Source organism: Anolis sagrei, chromosome 11 (assembly GCF_037176765.1).
Source record: "Anolis sagrei isolate rAnoSag1 chromosome 11, rAnoSag1.mat, whole genome shotgun sequence".
Taxonomy (NCBI): Eukaryota; Metazoa; Chordata; class Lepidosauria; order Squamata; family Dactyloidae; genus Anolis; species Anolis sagrei.
Window position 1 is genome coordinate 29,904,216 of NC_090031.1, and position 14,700 is coordinate 29,918,915.

Genomic DNA, 14,700 nt, shown 5'->3' on the forward strand with positions numbered 1-14,700 from the left:
ATAGATAGATATGAGAGAAAGGTATCATAGCACCCCAGAGTTGGAAGGAGACCCCCAAAGGATGTCTAGACCCACCCCCATTCTGCCACCCAGGCATAGACAGTCACAGATATTGATTGATTGAGAGAGAGATGCTATAGGATCCTAGAGTTGGAATGGGACCCCTAAAGGACATCTAGACCCACACCATTCTGCCATCCTTATGACAGAGGGACACTGAGGTATAGATAAGATATGATTGATATATGTATGTGTGTAATACCCAGCCAACCCCCCTTCTGTCATTAAGGAAGGCACCATCAAAACCCTCCTGGCAGATGGTCATCCAGACTCAGCTTAAAGACCTGTAGAGAAGGAGACTTGGGGGGGGGGGGATTCTGCTTGCCCTATTAGTTCCCACATTATTATTATCATATTATTGTTATTATTATTTGAGACACAACAAGATGAGTCCACAGTAGACAAGATCACTCTGCTGGCTGTTGTATTATTATTAATATTAGTATTATTATTATTATATAGTGCATTATTATTGTTGTTGTTATTATTAATTCCTACCCTGTTTCCTCTGAAAATAAACCCGGTTTGGATTGTCACCCAGGCGGACACATTTACTTAGCATGGCATAATATAGAATAATCATGTTCATAAAAAATATAAATACATAATCTTATGGACACTGAGATGAATAAGCGCAGATGGTCACCCAGGCAAACAAGCCCAGAAACGTGTCGTTTGGGGCCTTGTTTTCGGGGGAAATGCATCCTCCTCTTCTCCGGGACGGACGTGCGGCTCCGCCATGCGGCTGCCTCCTCTCTGTCTCACACTTTATTATTATGGGAAAGGATGTCTGTCTGCAGACAAGGAAGAGGAGGAGGAGGAGGAGGGCTCTTCTCCCTGATCCTGCTTCTGCAGAGAGACAGCAGGGCTTTTCCCTGCATTTGGAAGGAATGTAATGCCCTTCTTTGTTGACGTGGGGCTGCCTCCTCCTCCCTTCTTCTCCTTCCTTCTCTTTCTCTTGCTCCTCTTCCATCTTCTCTCTCTTTCTCTTCTCCCTGTTCCTTCTGCTTCTCTTCTTTCTTCTCCCTCTCTTCCTCCTGCCCTTTCTTCTCCCCTTCTTCTTCTTCTTCTTCTACTTCTTCTTCTTCTCCATCTCCTCTTTCCTCTCCTTTCTTCCTTCTTCTCTTCCTTTTTCTCTCTCTCTCTTCTCCCACTTCCTCCTCTTTCCCTTCATCCTTTTCTCCATCTCTTCTTCCCCTTCCTTCTCCTCCCCCCTCTCTTCCTCCTGCTCTTTCTTCTCCTTCCTTCTCTTCCTCCTCTCTCTTCCTCTTCTCCATCTTGCTTCTCCCTCTCTTCCTCTTGCTCCTTCTTCTCCCTTTTTTCTTCTTCTTGTCCATCTTTCTTCTTTTCTCTCTATCTCTTCTCTCTCTTTCTTCTCCTTCCTCTTCCTTCTCTCTCTCTTCCTCTTGCTCTTTCTTCTCCCTTCTTCTTCTCTTCCTCCTCCTCTCTCTTTCTCTTCTTCCTCTTCCTTCTTCTCCCTCTTTTCCTCCTGCTCTTTTCTCCCTTTCTTCTTCTTCTTCTTGTCCATCTCATTCTCTTTCTTCTCCTTCCCTTCCTTCTTTTCTCTCTGTATCTTTTCCCTCTTCCTTCTCCTCCCTCTCTTCCTCCTCCTCTTTCTTCTCCTTCCTTCTTCCTCTTCCTTCTTCTCTCTCTTTGTCTTCTCCCTCTTCCTTTTCTTTCCTTTTCCTTCTTCTCCCTCTCTTCCTCCTACTTTTTCTTCTCCTTTTCTTTCTTTCTTCATCTTGTCCGCCCCCTTCTTTTCTCTCTGTCTCTTCTCTCTTCCATCTCCTTCCTCTTCCTTCTCTCTCTCTTCCTCCTGCTCTTTCTTCTCCCTTTTTCTTCTCTTCCTCCTCTTCCTGTTCTGTCTCTTTCTCATTTTCCTCTTCCATCTTCTTTTCTTCCTCTTCCTTCTTCTCTTTCTCTTCTCCCTTTTCCTTCTCCTCCTCTTCCCACTCCTCTTTCTTCTTGCTTTTTTCCTTCTATTCCTCTTTCTCATCCTTTTATTTCTTCTCTTCTACCTCTCAACATGGTATCCTTCTGGATCACCTTGCAGGAATGGGACTTGAAGGCACTGTGCTATAGTGGCTCCGGTCCTTCCCAGAGGGTTGTGTCCTGAAGGTAGTGCTGGGGGACTCCTGTTCGACCCCATGGCCTTTTGTCTTGCGGGGTCCCTCAGGGTTCAATTTTGCCCCCCAAATTGTTTAACATCTACATGAAACTGCTGGGAGAGATCATCCGGAGTGCGGTGACATGCGTATGCAGATGACACCCAACTCTATCACGACTTTCCATCGAAAGCCAAGGATGCCATTCTGGTCATGAACTGGTTCCCTATCATCAGTGATGGACTGGATGAGAGCCAGCAAGTTGAAGTTCAATCCAGAGAGTTCCACATCAAATTAAATATAATATCAATAAGTTAAGCATAACATCAATAACTTAAACCAACATAGTCAGACTGAGTCAGACAAGAGTTATATCATGACATAAAATCTAAATAATTGTCCACGGTAATTTGCAAAGCCAACTGAAGTCCAACAAAGTTGTGTGGGTTGGATTATGTGGCCTATGGTGGTAAATTGGGCTGATGTAGACTAACAGGGCTCAGATACAGAATAGGCCCAGAAGTAGTCTCTCATTAATTACTGTATATACTCGAGTATAAACCTAGTTTTACAGTCCTTTTTTTAGGCTGAAAAAGTCCCCCGCAGCTTATACTCGAGTCAAGATTATTTATGATTTTACTCTGTTGTTGTTATTATTACTATTATTACAACATTTATTATTTTATTCTGTTGTTATTATTATTACATTTATTATTTTACTCTATTATTATTATTACATTTATTATTTTAGAAAATATATTATTATTATTACATTTATTATTTTACTCTGTTATTATTATTACATTTATTATTTTACACAATTTATTGTTATTACATTTATTATTTTACTGTTATTATTGTTATTACATTTACTGTTTTACAGAATTTATTATTATAACTACATTTACATTACTCTTACTACATTTATTATTATTGTTATGACTACATTTCAATTATTTCACTCTATTTATTATTATTACATTCATTATTTTACTCCCTTTTCTATTATTGGAAGGCTACATAAGCACATTTACATTGAAGAAGATTAGAATAATGGTTTCGTCAGAATTGGGCAGTCTTAAATTATAGTTTTATGTAAATATTCATAAACATTGAACCTACTGATGCCTCAATTAATGTAACATTATTGGTATCTATTTTTATTTTAAAATTGACCAGTAGCTGCTACAGTTCCCACCCTCGGCTTATACTCGAATCAATAAGTTTTACCGGTTTTTTGTGGGAAAATTAGGTGCCTCGGCTTATATTTGGGTTGGCTTATACTCGAGTATATACGGTACTTTAATATTTTTATGAATACTTTTAGTAATTTTGTGTATATTTTATATGATTGTTTTTGTGAATATTTTATGATTATTTTCGTGAACATTTTTATGATTATTTTGTGAATATTTTTAGTTTTGTGAATATATTTTGATTATTTTTCCTCAGTATTTTTCCTGATATATTTTATATTGTTGTGAATATTTTAAATTATTTTAGGAATCTTTTTGTGAATACTTTTCAAAATATTTTTTGTGAATATTCACAAAAATAATATAAAATAATATTCATAAATGATCAGGTGTGTTTGGCTGGTCTTGCCCTGGGGCTGCTCAACCTGCTCTGCTTCCTCTTCCTCTCCCATCAGGACCTGGGCATGGAGTCCACCTCACTGGACGACGTCCTCTACCGCTATGCCAGCTTCCGCAACCTGGTGGACCCCATCACCCACGACCTGCTCATCAGCCTGGCCCGCTGCATCCACTGCCCCAAGCCGGTGAGTGTGCAAGCCTGGGCCTCCCCTTCCTTCCTCATCGCCATGACAACCAACCCCCCCCCCCTTTCCTTTGGGCCTTGACCTTTCCTGGGCATGAAACATTCATGTCACTCTGCTGCTCCCACCAAGGGGTCAGCCTCTTCTCCGGTGCCACCCGTGGATGGGAAGGAACAGGAGAGCAGCAACACCCAGCAGAGTCTGCAGAAGAGGCTCCCACTCCTTCCGCAATTAATAAAAAGGGGGGGACAGCTTGGCTGGCAAATCTGAGGATTCTGGAAGAGACCCCCAAGGGACCTCCAGATAGATAGATAGATAGATAGATAGATAGATAGAGATAGAGAATGGATAGATGTTCGGGAGAGAAAGAGAGGATGGATGGATGGATAGATAGATAGATAGATAGATAGATAGAGTGGATGGATGAGTAGATGGGTAGATAGATAGATAGATAGATAGATAGATAGATAGATAGATAGATAGATAGATAGGAAGATAGCTAGATAGAAATAGTGATGGATGGATAGATAGATAAATAGATAGATATATAGAAATAGAGAATGAATAGATGTTAGGGAGAGAAAGAGAGGATGGATGGGTGGGTGGGTGGGTGGATAGATATTGTGGATGGATAGGTAGATGGGTAGATAGATAGGAAGATAGCTAGATAGAAATAGTGAATGAATAGATAAAGAGAGAGAGAGAGAAAATAGATGTTAGGGAGAGAGAGGATGGACGGACAGACAGACAGACAGACAGACAGATAGGTATTGTGGGTAGATGGATAGACAGATAGATAGGAAGATAGATAAAATAGTGAATGGATAGATAATAGATAGATAGAGCTAGAGAATGGATAGATGTTAAGGAGAGAAAGGATGGATGGATCAATTGATATTGTGGATGGATAGGTAGATGGGTAGATAGATAGATGGGAAGATAGCTAGATAGAAATGGTGAATAGATACATAGATAGATAGATAGATAGATAGATAGATAGATAGATAGAGTGAGAGAATGGATGGATAGATAGATAGATAGATAGATAGATAGATAGATAGATAGAGAAAGAGAGGATGGATGGATGGATGGATAGATAGATAGATAGAGGGGAAGATAGCTAGATAGAAATAGGTAGATTGAGAGAGAGAGACATAGTGGATCGATAGATAGATATCATGAGATGAATTGATAGATAGGTAGATAGAAATAGTGGGTGGATAGATGATAGATACATAGATAGAAATAGTAAATGGATAGATGAGTGGGCTAATGGGTGGGTGGATGGGTAGATAGATAGATAGATAGAGAGATAGTGGATGGATAGATAGATAATGGATACAGAGATTGAAATATAAGATGGATAGATGAGTGAGTGGACAGATAGATGATCATCTACCTACCTATAATCTATCTATCCACCCACTCATCTATCCATCTCCTATTTCAATCTCTGTATCCATCATCTGAATGGATAGGTGAATGGATGGATAGAAGATGGAGAGACAGAGGTCATCCTTGAGGTCCTTTTTGATTCTTTAGGAGATAGCAGTCTGTGTTTGATCTTCCTACCCATTGTGCTTGGGCTTATTCCAAAAGGTCTTGGTTGGAAGGGGGCTGCGAGGGAGGGGCAGTTTAAAGAGCCCTTCTCTAAATAAAACCTGGGGGGCAGAAATAGAAAGCCAGTGTTAGATTTTGGGGGGGGGGATGTCACTGGGGGTCAGGTTTCCCAAGCTGCCAACTAGCAGACCCTCTGTGCAGGCCATCAAAACCCCCTTGGTGCTGTGCCTGCCCTCTATCTATCTGTCTATCAACCTACATACCTACCTTTCTTTCTTTCTTTTTCTCTTTAACCTTCTTCCCTGTCTTTAGGAGGGGGAGGCCCTGGGTGCGCTGGAGAAGCTCTGTCGGCAGCTGACCTACCACCTCAGCCCCCACTCGCAGCAAGGGCACCGACGCCAAGGCCTGGTCAAGAAGAAGCCCCAGGCCAGGTGAGCCTTGGTATCATCTTCCCCCAGGAGGAGGAGGAGAGAAGAGGGAGGAGCAGGGGATCCTAGGCTGAGAGAGAGAGAAAGAAAAAGAGTGGGTGGGTGGGTGAGAGATTGATTGAGGAAGGATAGATGAATGGATAGACTAGAAAGAGAGATGATGGATGGATGGATGAAGTATAGATGAATGGATGGATGGATAGACTAGAAAGAGAAATTATAGATGGATAGAGGAAGTATAAATGAATGGATAGACTAGAAAGAGAGATGATGAATGGATGGATGGATGGATGGATGGATGGATAGATAGATAGATAGATAGATAGATAGATAGATAGATAGAGGAAGTATAGCTGGATGGATGGATGGATGGATGGATAGATAGATAGATAGATAGATAGATAGATAGATAGAGGAAGTATAGATGGATGGATGGACTACAAAGAGAAATAATGGATGGATAGATAGATAGATAGATAGATAGATAGATAGATAGAGGAAGTATAGATGAATGAATATTTATTTATCGTGTCATCCGCAACCAGATGAATGAATAGATTGATAGATTAGAAAGAGAGATGATGGATGGATGGATGAAGTATAGATGAATGGATGGATGGATAGACTAGAAAGAGAAATAATAGATGGACAGATAGATAGAGGAAGTAGAAATGAATGGATAGACTAGAAAGATGATGAATGGATGTATGAATGGATGATAGATGGATAGAGGACGTATAGATGGATGGATGGACTAGAAAGAAAAATAATAGATGGATGGATGGATAGATAGATAGATAGATAGAAAGAGGAAGTATAGATGAATGAATAGATTAGAAAGAGAGATGATGGATGGAAAGATAGATAAATAGATAGATAGAGGAAGTATAGATGTATGAATGGATGGATAGATTAAAAAGAAAGATGATGGATGGGTGGATAGATAGAAAGATGGATGGATGGATAGAGAAAGTATAGATGAATGGGTAGATTAGAGAGAGAGGATGGAAGAGTGGTTGGATAGATAGATAATAGATAGATAAAGGAAGAATAGATTAATGGATAGACAGGTGTGTGAGAGAGAGATGATGATGATGATGATGAAGAAGAAGAGATGGGATAGATGGATAGGCATTGTATTTCTTCCATTCCAAGATCCCTCTCCTTAGGGAGTGCTCCTTAGAATTTACAGGTACGCCTTCGCAGGTGTGCCTTCCTGTTGTTGTTGATTATCTAATCAGAGAGAGAGAGAGAGAATAGATGGATAGATAATGTATTAGAGAGATAGTGGATGGGTAGATAGATAGATAGATAGATAGATAGGCAGGCAGGCAGGCAGGCAGGCAGGCAGGCAGGCAGGCAGGCAGGCAGGCAGGCAGGCAGACAGACAGACAGACAGATAGACAGTTTATTAGAGAGAGAGAGCGATAGTGGATGGATGGATGAATAGATAGATAGATAGGCAGATAGTGTATTTGTGAGAGATAGTGGAAGGATGGATGGATAGATGGATAGATAGATAGACAGATAGTGTATTAGAGAGAGCGATAGTGGATGGATGGATGAATAGATAGATAGATAGAAAGAAAGAAAGAAAGATAGGCAGACAGTGTATTTGTGAGAGATAGTGGATGGATGGATAGATGTGTATATGTATAGATTGTTGATGTTTCTCCTTGCAGCCTGAAGGCCCTTCTGTGCCGCCCGCCTCCCCCAGGCTCATCGCTGGACCTGTCGGGGATCCCGCTGGGCCCCAAGGAGCTGGAGCGGCTGTCGGCCTTCCTGCGCGGGGAAGCGGGCCGGCGGGTGGAGAGCCTGTCGCTGGGCTTCACGGAGCTGACGGACGAGCTCTTCCTGGGAGGGCTGCTCCCAGTGCTGGTACCTCTCCCACGCCTGACCGCGCTCTCGCTTAACGGGAACCGGCTGACGCGGGCGGTGCTGCGGGAGCTGACGGAGGCGCTCAAGGACCCCCGGCGCTTCCCCTGCCTGGCCTGGGTGGACCTGGGCAACAACGAGGACATCTTCTCCCTGCCGCAGCCCTTCCTGTTGGCTCTGCGCCGGCGCTGCCCCCCGGCCCAGGGCGCCCTGCCCACCATCCTCGAGGCCGAGCCCCTCCAGACATGAAGCCGGCTCCAACCAAGCAGCATCGCCATTACCATCGCCGGGGTCCGCTCGGCCTGCGGGAGAGGAGGCCAGAGAGCAGAAGCGTTCGGACATTTGCAAGGGGGAAGGAGGCTTGTTTCCTGCCGCTTCTGAGCCATGGCTTCCAAAGAAAGAGGAAACAAGCCTAAGTAAGAGACTTCACATGCTTGCCTATTCAAAAGCAGGCTTTGTTTACTTCTGCAGACTTGGGACTCCATGCAGCCATGGCTTCAAATGGACATAGGCAGAAGGAAGTGAGCTAATGTGTTTAGATATCTACAAGAAGCTTTGTTTATTTCTGCAGACTGGGACTCATCAGAGCAATGCCTTCCAAGGAAAGAGGAAACAAGCCCAAGGAAGGCACCTGATATGCTTAACTATTCAAAAGCAGGCTTTGTTTACTTCTGCAGACTTGGGACTCCATGCAACCATGGCTTCCAATGGAGATGGGCAACAGGAAGTGAGCGAATGTATTTAGATATCTACAAGCAAGCTTTGTTTACTTCTGCAGACTTGGGACTCCATGCAGCCATGGCTTCCAATGGAGATGGGCAACAGGAAGTGATCTGATGTGTTTAGATGTCTACAAGCAGGCTTTGTTTACTTCTGCAGACTTGGGACTCTGTGTAGCCATGGCTTCCAATGGAGATGGGCAACAGGAAGTGAACTAATGTGTTCACACATCTACAAGCAAGCTTTGTTTACTTCTGCAGATTTGGGACTCCATGCAGCCATGGCTTCCAATGGAGATGGGCAACAGGAAGTGAGCTGCCGTGTTTAAATATCTACAGGCAGTCTTTGTTTACTTCTGCAGACTTGGGACTCTGTGCAGCCATGGCTTCCAATGGAGATGGGCAACAGGAAGTGAGCTAACGTGTTTAGATATCTACAAGTAGGTTTTGTTTACTTCTGCAGACTTGGGACTCCATGGAGCCATGGCTTCCAGTGGAGATGGGCAACAGGAAGTGAGCTAACATGTTTAGATATCTACAAGTAGGTTTTGTTTACTTCTGCAGACTTGGGACTCCATGGAGCCATGGCTTCCAGTGGAGATGGGCAACAGGAAGTGAGCTAACGTGTTTAGATATCAACAAGCAGGCATTGTTTACTTCTGCAGACTTGGGACTCTGTGTAGCCATGGCTTCCAATGGAGATGGGCAACAGGAAGTGAACTAATGTGTTCACACATCTACAAGCAAGCTTTGTTTACTTCTGCAGATTTGGGACTCCATGCAGCCATGGCTTCCAATGGAGATGGGCAACAGGAAGTGAGCTGCCGTGTTTAAATATCTACAGGCAGTCTTTGTTTACTTCTGCAGACTTGGGACTCTGTGCAGCCATGGCTTCCAATGGAGATGGGCAACAGGAAGTGAGCTAACGTGTTTAGATATCTACAAGTAGGTTTTGTTTACTTCTGCAGACTTGGGACTCCATGGAGCCATGGCTTCCAGTGGAGATGGGCAACAGGAAGTGAGCTAACATGTTTAGATATCTACAAGTAGGTTTTGTTTACTTCTGCAGACTTGGGACTCCATGGAGCCATGGCTTCCAGTGGAGATGGGCAACAGGAAGTGAGCTAACGTGTTTAGATATCAACAAGCAGGCATTGTTTACTTCTGCAGACTTGGGACTCTGTGCAGCCATGGCTTCCAATGGAGATGGGCAACAGGAAATGAGCTACATTTTGGAAAGCATGTTTTGCAAGCAGATGGGCAACAGGAAGTGAACTAATGTGTTTAGATATCTACAAGCAGGCTTTGTTTCATTCTGCAGACTTGAGACTCCATGCAGTCATGGCTTCTAATGGAAATGGGCAATAGGAAGTGAGCTACCTGTCAGAAAGCATGTCTTACCAGCAGGCTTTGTTTACTTCTGCAGACTTGGCACTCCATGCTGCCATGGCTTCAAATAGAGATGGGCAACAGGAAGTGAGCTAACGTGTTCACATATCTACAAGCAAGCTTAGGTTATTTCTGCAGACTTGGCACTCCATGCAGCCATGGCTTTCAATAGAGATGGGCAACAGGAAGTGAGTGAATGTGTTTAGATATCTACAAGCAGGCATTGTTTACTTCTGCAGACTTGGGACTCCATGCAGCCATGGCTTCCAATGGAGATGGGCAACAGGAAGTGAGCTACATATCGGAAATCATGTCCTGCAAGCAGGCTTTGTTTAATTCTGCAGACTTGGGACTCCATGCAGCCATGGCTTCCAGTGGAGATGGGAAACAGGAAGTGAGCGAATGTGTTTACATGTTTACAAGCAGGCTTTGTTTACTTCTGCAGACTTGAGACTCCATGCAGCCATGGCTTCCAATGGAGATGGGCAACAGGAAGTGAGCCAGTGTGTTTACATCTCTACAAGCAGGCTTTGTTTCCTTCTGCCTGGGAGACTAGGACTCAATGGCTTCAAATGGCAGCCAACGAAAATGAGCAAGCATGTTTACATATGCAAATGAGGGCATGTCTGAAGGAGGAAGGAAGGGAGCAAGGCTTGTTTATTTCTGCCTTGGAGACTGGTCCGAATGGCAGGAAAAATTCCATTTGAACACAAGGAAGGAAGGAAGGAAGGAAGGAAGGAAGGAAGGAAGGACTTCTTGTTCAACAGAGGACGCTTTGGAACAGAGTCAAAATAGCCATCTGTCGGGGGTGCTTTGATTGTGTTTCTACTGCATGGACTCGATGGCTCCATGGGGTCGATATGATTCTATAGGGAATGAATGAACGGAGCAGCAAAACAAAGATGGCTTCCTTTCTCCCATTTTGACGCCTTTAAAAGGCTTTAAAAGACTTTATTCAAGGAAATAAATCATTAGATAGGGCCTGCCTATCTATCTGTCTTATCTATCTAACTATATTTCGGGAGACATCTTGCCTCTCTCCATGCTCACAGGAGGAGGGCAAAGTAGCAGATCGGAAGCCTCTTGAACTCGGGATTGGAGCAAAGGAGCATCAGCCAATAAATATAGGAACAAAGCTTTAAAAGTGGCCCGGTTTTCTTTTCCTCACAATGAAAGGTTCCTGGCTTAAAACACAAGGGCACCAGAACCGTTTTCCTGAACTTCTGGAATTAATTGCACACACAAGACGGCAGTGTGGTTGTCTGCAGAGAGGGGTCAGATGGTGCTTTTTTATACCTGGCAGGATAGAATTGCACTAGAGGAAGTACCTTCCAACCCTAATAATAATGATGATGATGCTGATGCTGCAATAATATAAGAATTCTATCTTCCTGTTTGGCATAAATTCATAATAATAATAATAATAATAATAATAATAATAATAATAATAAAGTAATTTTATTTTCCTGCCTGGCAGGAAATAAAAATAATAGTGTAGTAATAATATAATCATTCTTCCTGCCTGGCAAGAACTACTACTACTACTAATAATAATAATAATCATAATCATAATCATAATGATGATGATGTAATTCTATCTTCCTGCTTGGTAGGAATAATAATAATCTATATAAATAAAAATGTACTGTTAGTTTGTGGAATGAACATAACTCAAAAACCACTGGACAAATTGACACAAAATTTGGACACAATACACCAATCAGGCCAACAAGTGACCATCACTCATTAAAACACTGGAAAACACAGCAGAAGGGACTTTAAAAGCCAAAAAAACAAAAAAATGCATTACAACACATGCACAAAACCACACACACACATACATATGCAAATATATACACATACAAAGTGCATATACACAGACTTTTTTTCCCACAGTAATGTGTGGCAGGGGGTGGCTAGTAATATAGTAAAAATATAGTAAGATAGTAATTCTATCTTCCTGTCTGGCAGGAATAAATCATCATCATCACAAAGTATTCATTAAAATATTCACACAAATATAAAAAATTCACAAAAATATTCATTAAACTAATGAAATAATGTTCACAAAAATATAAAATATTCACAAAAATATTCACAAAAATATTCATTAAACTAATCAAATAATATGCACAAAATATAAAATATTCTCAAAAATATTCAGAAAAATATATAATATGTAATATTCTCAAAAATATAAAACATTCTCAAAAATATTCAGAAAAATATTCATTAAACTAATCAAATAATATTCATGAAAATTTAAACTATTTTATACACACACACACACATATATATATATATATTGATTTGGTTTTAGGGAAATGAGACAATGTTTCGTACCTTTACAAGTCACTAAATGGGAAAACAACCCTACAGAGCTGTAGTTTGGCAAAGGAAGCAAAAGCCCTTGCAAAACTGCACCTCCCAGGCTCCCTTAGCATTGGGCTGCGGCAGAGATGCCCTTTAGTTAGTTACAGAGCTGTATGGGATTCTGGGAGTTGTAGTCTTGGCCAGAGGAGGCCTTGCAAAACTACAATTCCAAGGATATTAGTATTAGTGTCAATGGCAGGTGAAGTTCTAATGGGAAGGTGGCTTTGCCGCCCTCTTGCGGCCAGGGGAATATTGCACTCTGCTTGAGATTGTGCGCTGCCATCGCGTGGACAGAGTGGGAAAGCGCACCTTCATATTCTCTCCCTATTCCCGCAGCGGAGATGCAGCGCCGCGGGGTTTCCTGGGAAGCGTAGTTCCGTTTGCCTTTCCCCAGACGCGAGTAGGCGGCAAAGGGACTACATCACCCAGAGAGAGTAGCGGCGCGGCTGTTGCGCACGCGCAGTGTGAGCCAAAGCGAGCGAGAGAGTGTGAGGGGGAAAACGCGCATGCGCAGTGCGAAAGCGAGCGAGCCCGAGCGAAGGGGGGAAAAGAAGGCTCTCCCACATCTCGGTCCGGGGTTCCGTTCGAGGCGGAAGAGGAAGCGGAAGAGGAAGGCCCGAGGCTGGAGGTGAGCGAGCAGGCCTCGGCGGAGGAGGAGGCCGGAGAAAGGGTTAGGCTTCGTTTCCCGAGAAAGAGAGGTAGGCCTCGCCCCCACACAAAGGCCTGGTAGGCCTTTCCCGTTTGGCACGGAGCGCGAAGGGAGGAGGATTGGGCCTCTCAGGCTTCCGTCGCCACTGGCTTGTTGTGAGTGTTCCAGCTTTCCAGAAGTATTCTCTCCTGACATTTCGCCTCCATCTCTGGCAGGCATCCTCAGAAATTGTGAGATCTGTTGGAAACTAGGAAAATTGGGTTTATATATCTGTGGAATAATGTCCAGGATGGGAGAAAGCACTCAGGTAGTTGCCAATGTTGCAATTAGCATTGAATGGCCTCGCAGTTTCAAAATCTGGCTTCTTACTGCGTGGGGGAATGTTGCAATGGGCCACCTTGATTAGCATTGAATGGCCTTGCACCATCAAAGCCTGGCTGATTGCTGCCTGGGGGAATCCTTGGTTGGGAGGTGTTAGCATTGAATGGCCTCGCAGTTTCAAAATCTGGCTTCTTACTGCGTGGGGGAATGTTGCAATGGGCCACCTTGATTAGCATTGAATGGCCTCGCAGCATCAAAGTCTGTCTGATTGCTGCCTGGGGGAATCCTTGGTTGGGAGGTGTTAGCATTGAATGGCCTCGCAGTTTCAAAATCTGGCTTCTTACTGCTTGGGGGAATCCTTTGTTGGGAGGTGATTGGCTGGCCCTGATTGAGAGACATGAAAGAAGCTTCCCACAAGGATGGTAAAACATCAAAACATCCAGGTGCCCCCTGGGCAACGTCCTTGCAGATGGCCAATTCTCTCACACCAGTAGCGACTTGCAGTTTCTCAAGTCACTCCTGACACGACAAAAAAAAGTGCTTCAATGGGAAATGGTGGCCTGCTTTTGGCTGATGAGATAGGATTGTTGTTGTTGTGTGCTTTCAAGTCATTTCAGACTTAGGTTGACCCTGAGCGAGGGCCGGGTAGAGGACCTTGGAGGGCCGTAGTTTGAGGACCCCTGATTTATGGCATATATATCCCGCTCTTCCACTACTATTATTGATGAGACGAAGAACAACCATGCTCGTGGCTATTATTACTGCGTCTCCCTGGAGTCTTTTCTCAGGCCCTCCTCTCTCTCACCATCCTATCTTTCTTTCCTTCCTCCATCCCTCCTTTCCTTACCTCTCTCTTTCTCCCTCCCTCTTTCCTCCCTCTCTCCTTCTTTCTTCTTCCTTCCCTTTTGTCTTTCCTTCTCTCTTTATTTATTTATGTACGACATTTATATGCCGCCCTTCTCACCCCGAAGGGTACTCAGAGCGGCTTACAAGTAAAAAGTAAATAAATATATTATTATCATAGCACAACATTAATATTATATATTACTATATTGTACTATAACATTATACTGTAATATTATTAGTAATGTTACATTTAATATAAAATATATAATTATAATATCATTTAATTATTAGTAGTAATATATTGTATTACATTATAATATTATCAATATTATATGTATATATTATATTACATTACATTAGATCATATTATAAGCACAGTGCAAGAGACAAGATTGGACTGCCTTCCTGGCCCCTCTCTCTCCTTCCTTCCTTCCTTCCTTCCTTCCTATAAATCCCAGCAACTACAACTCCCAAATGTATATAAATAAAAATGTAATGTTTGTTTGTAGGATTAACAGAACTCAAAAACCACTGGACGAATTGACACCAAATTGGGACACAAAGCACGTATCAGGCCAACAAGTGACCATCACACTGG

The 14,700-nt window shown here is 42.8% G+C and overlaps 2 protein-coding genes across 11 annotated transcripts in view; both read left to right on the plus strand.

Annotated features, from left to right (window-relative positions):
* Nucleotides 1-11,060, plus strand: part of LOC132763388 (leucine-rich repeat-containing protein 75A-like) — a 16,478-nt gene extending 5,418 nt beyond the window's left edge. Inside the window, 4 exon segments of the mRNA XM_067472130.1 lie at nucleotides 3,817-3,945; nucleotides 5,815-5,933; nucleotides 7,613-8,001; nucleotides 8,004-11,060. Coding sequence (XP_067328231.1) covers nucleotides 3,817-3,945; nucleotides 5,815-5,933; nucleotides 7,613-8,001; nucleotides 8,004-8,221 — 855 coding nt within the window. The 3' untranslated portion in view covers nucleotides 8,222-11,060.
* Nucleotides 11,061-12,772: 1,712 nt separating this feature from the next.
* Nucleotides 12,773-14,700, plus strand: part of LOC132763387 (general transcription factor II-I) — a 73,274-nt gene continuing 71,346 nt past the window's right edge. For 7 of the 10 annotated variants that reach the window (XM_067472131.1, XM_067472136.1, XM_067472134.1 and 4 more), the window contains exon 1: nucleotides 12,773-12,984. The gene's annotated coding sequence lies outside the window, so the exon portion shown is untranslated. The remainder of the gene's footprint in view (nucleotides 12,985-14,700) is intronic. The other 3 variants (XM_067472139.1, XM_067472141.1, XM_067472132.1) reach the window with 2 other exon arrangements.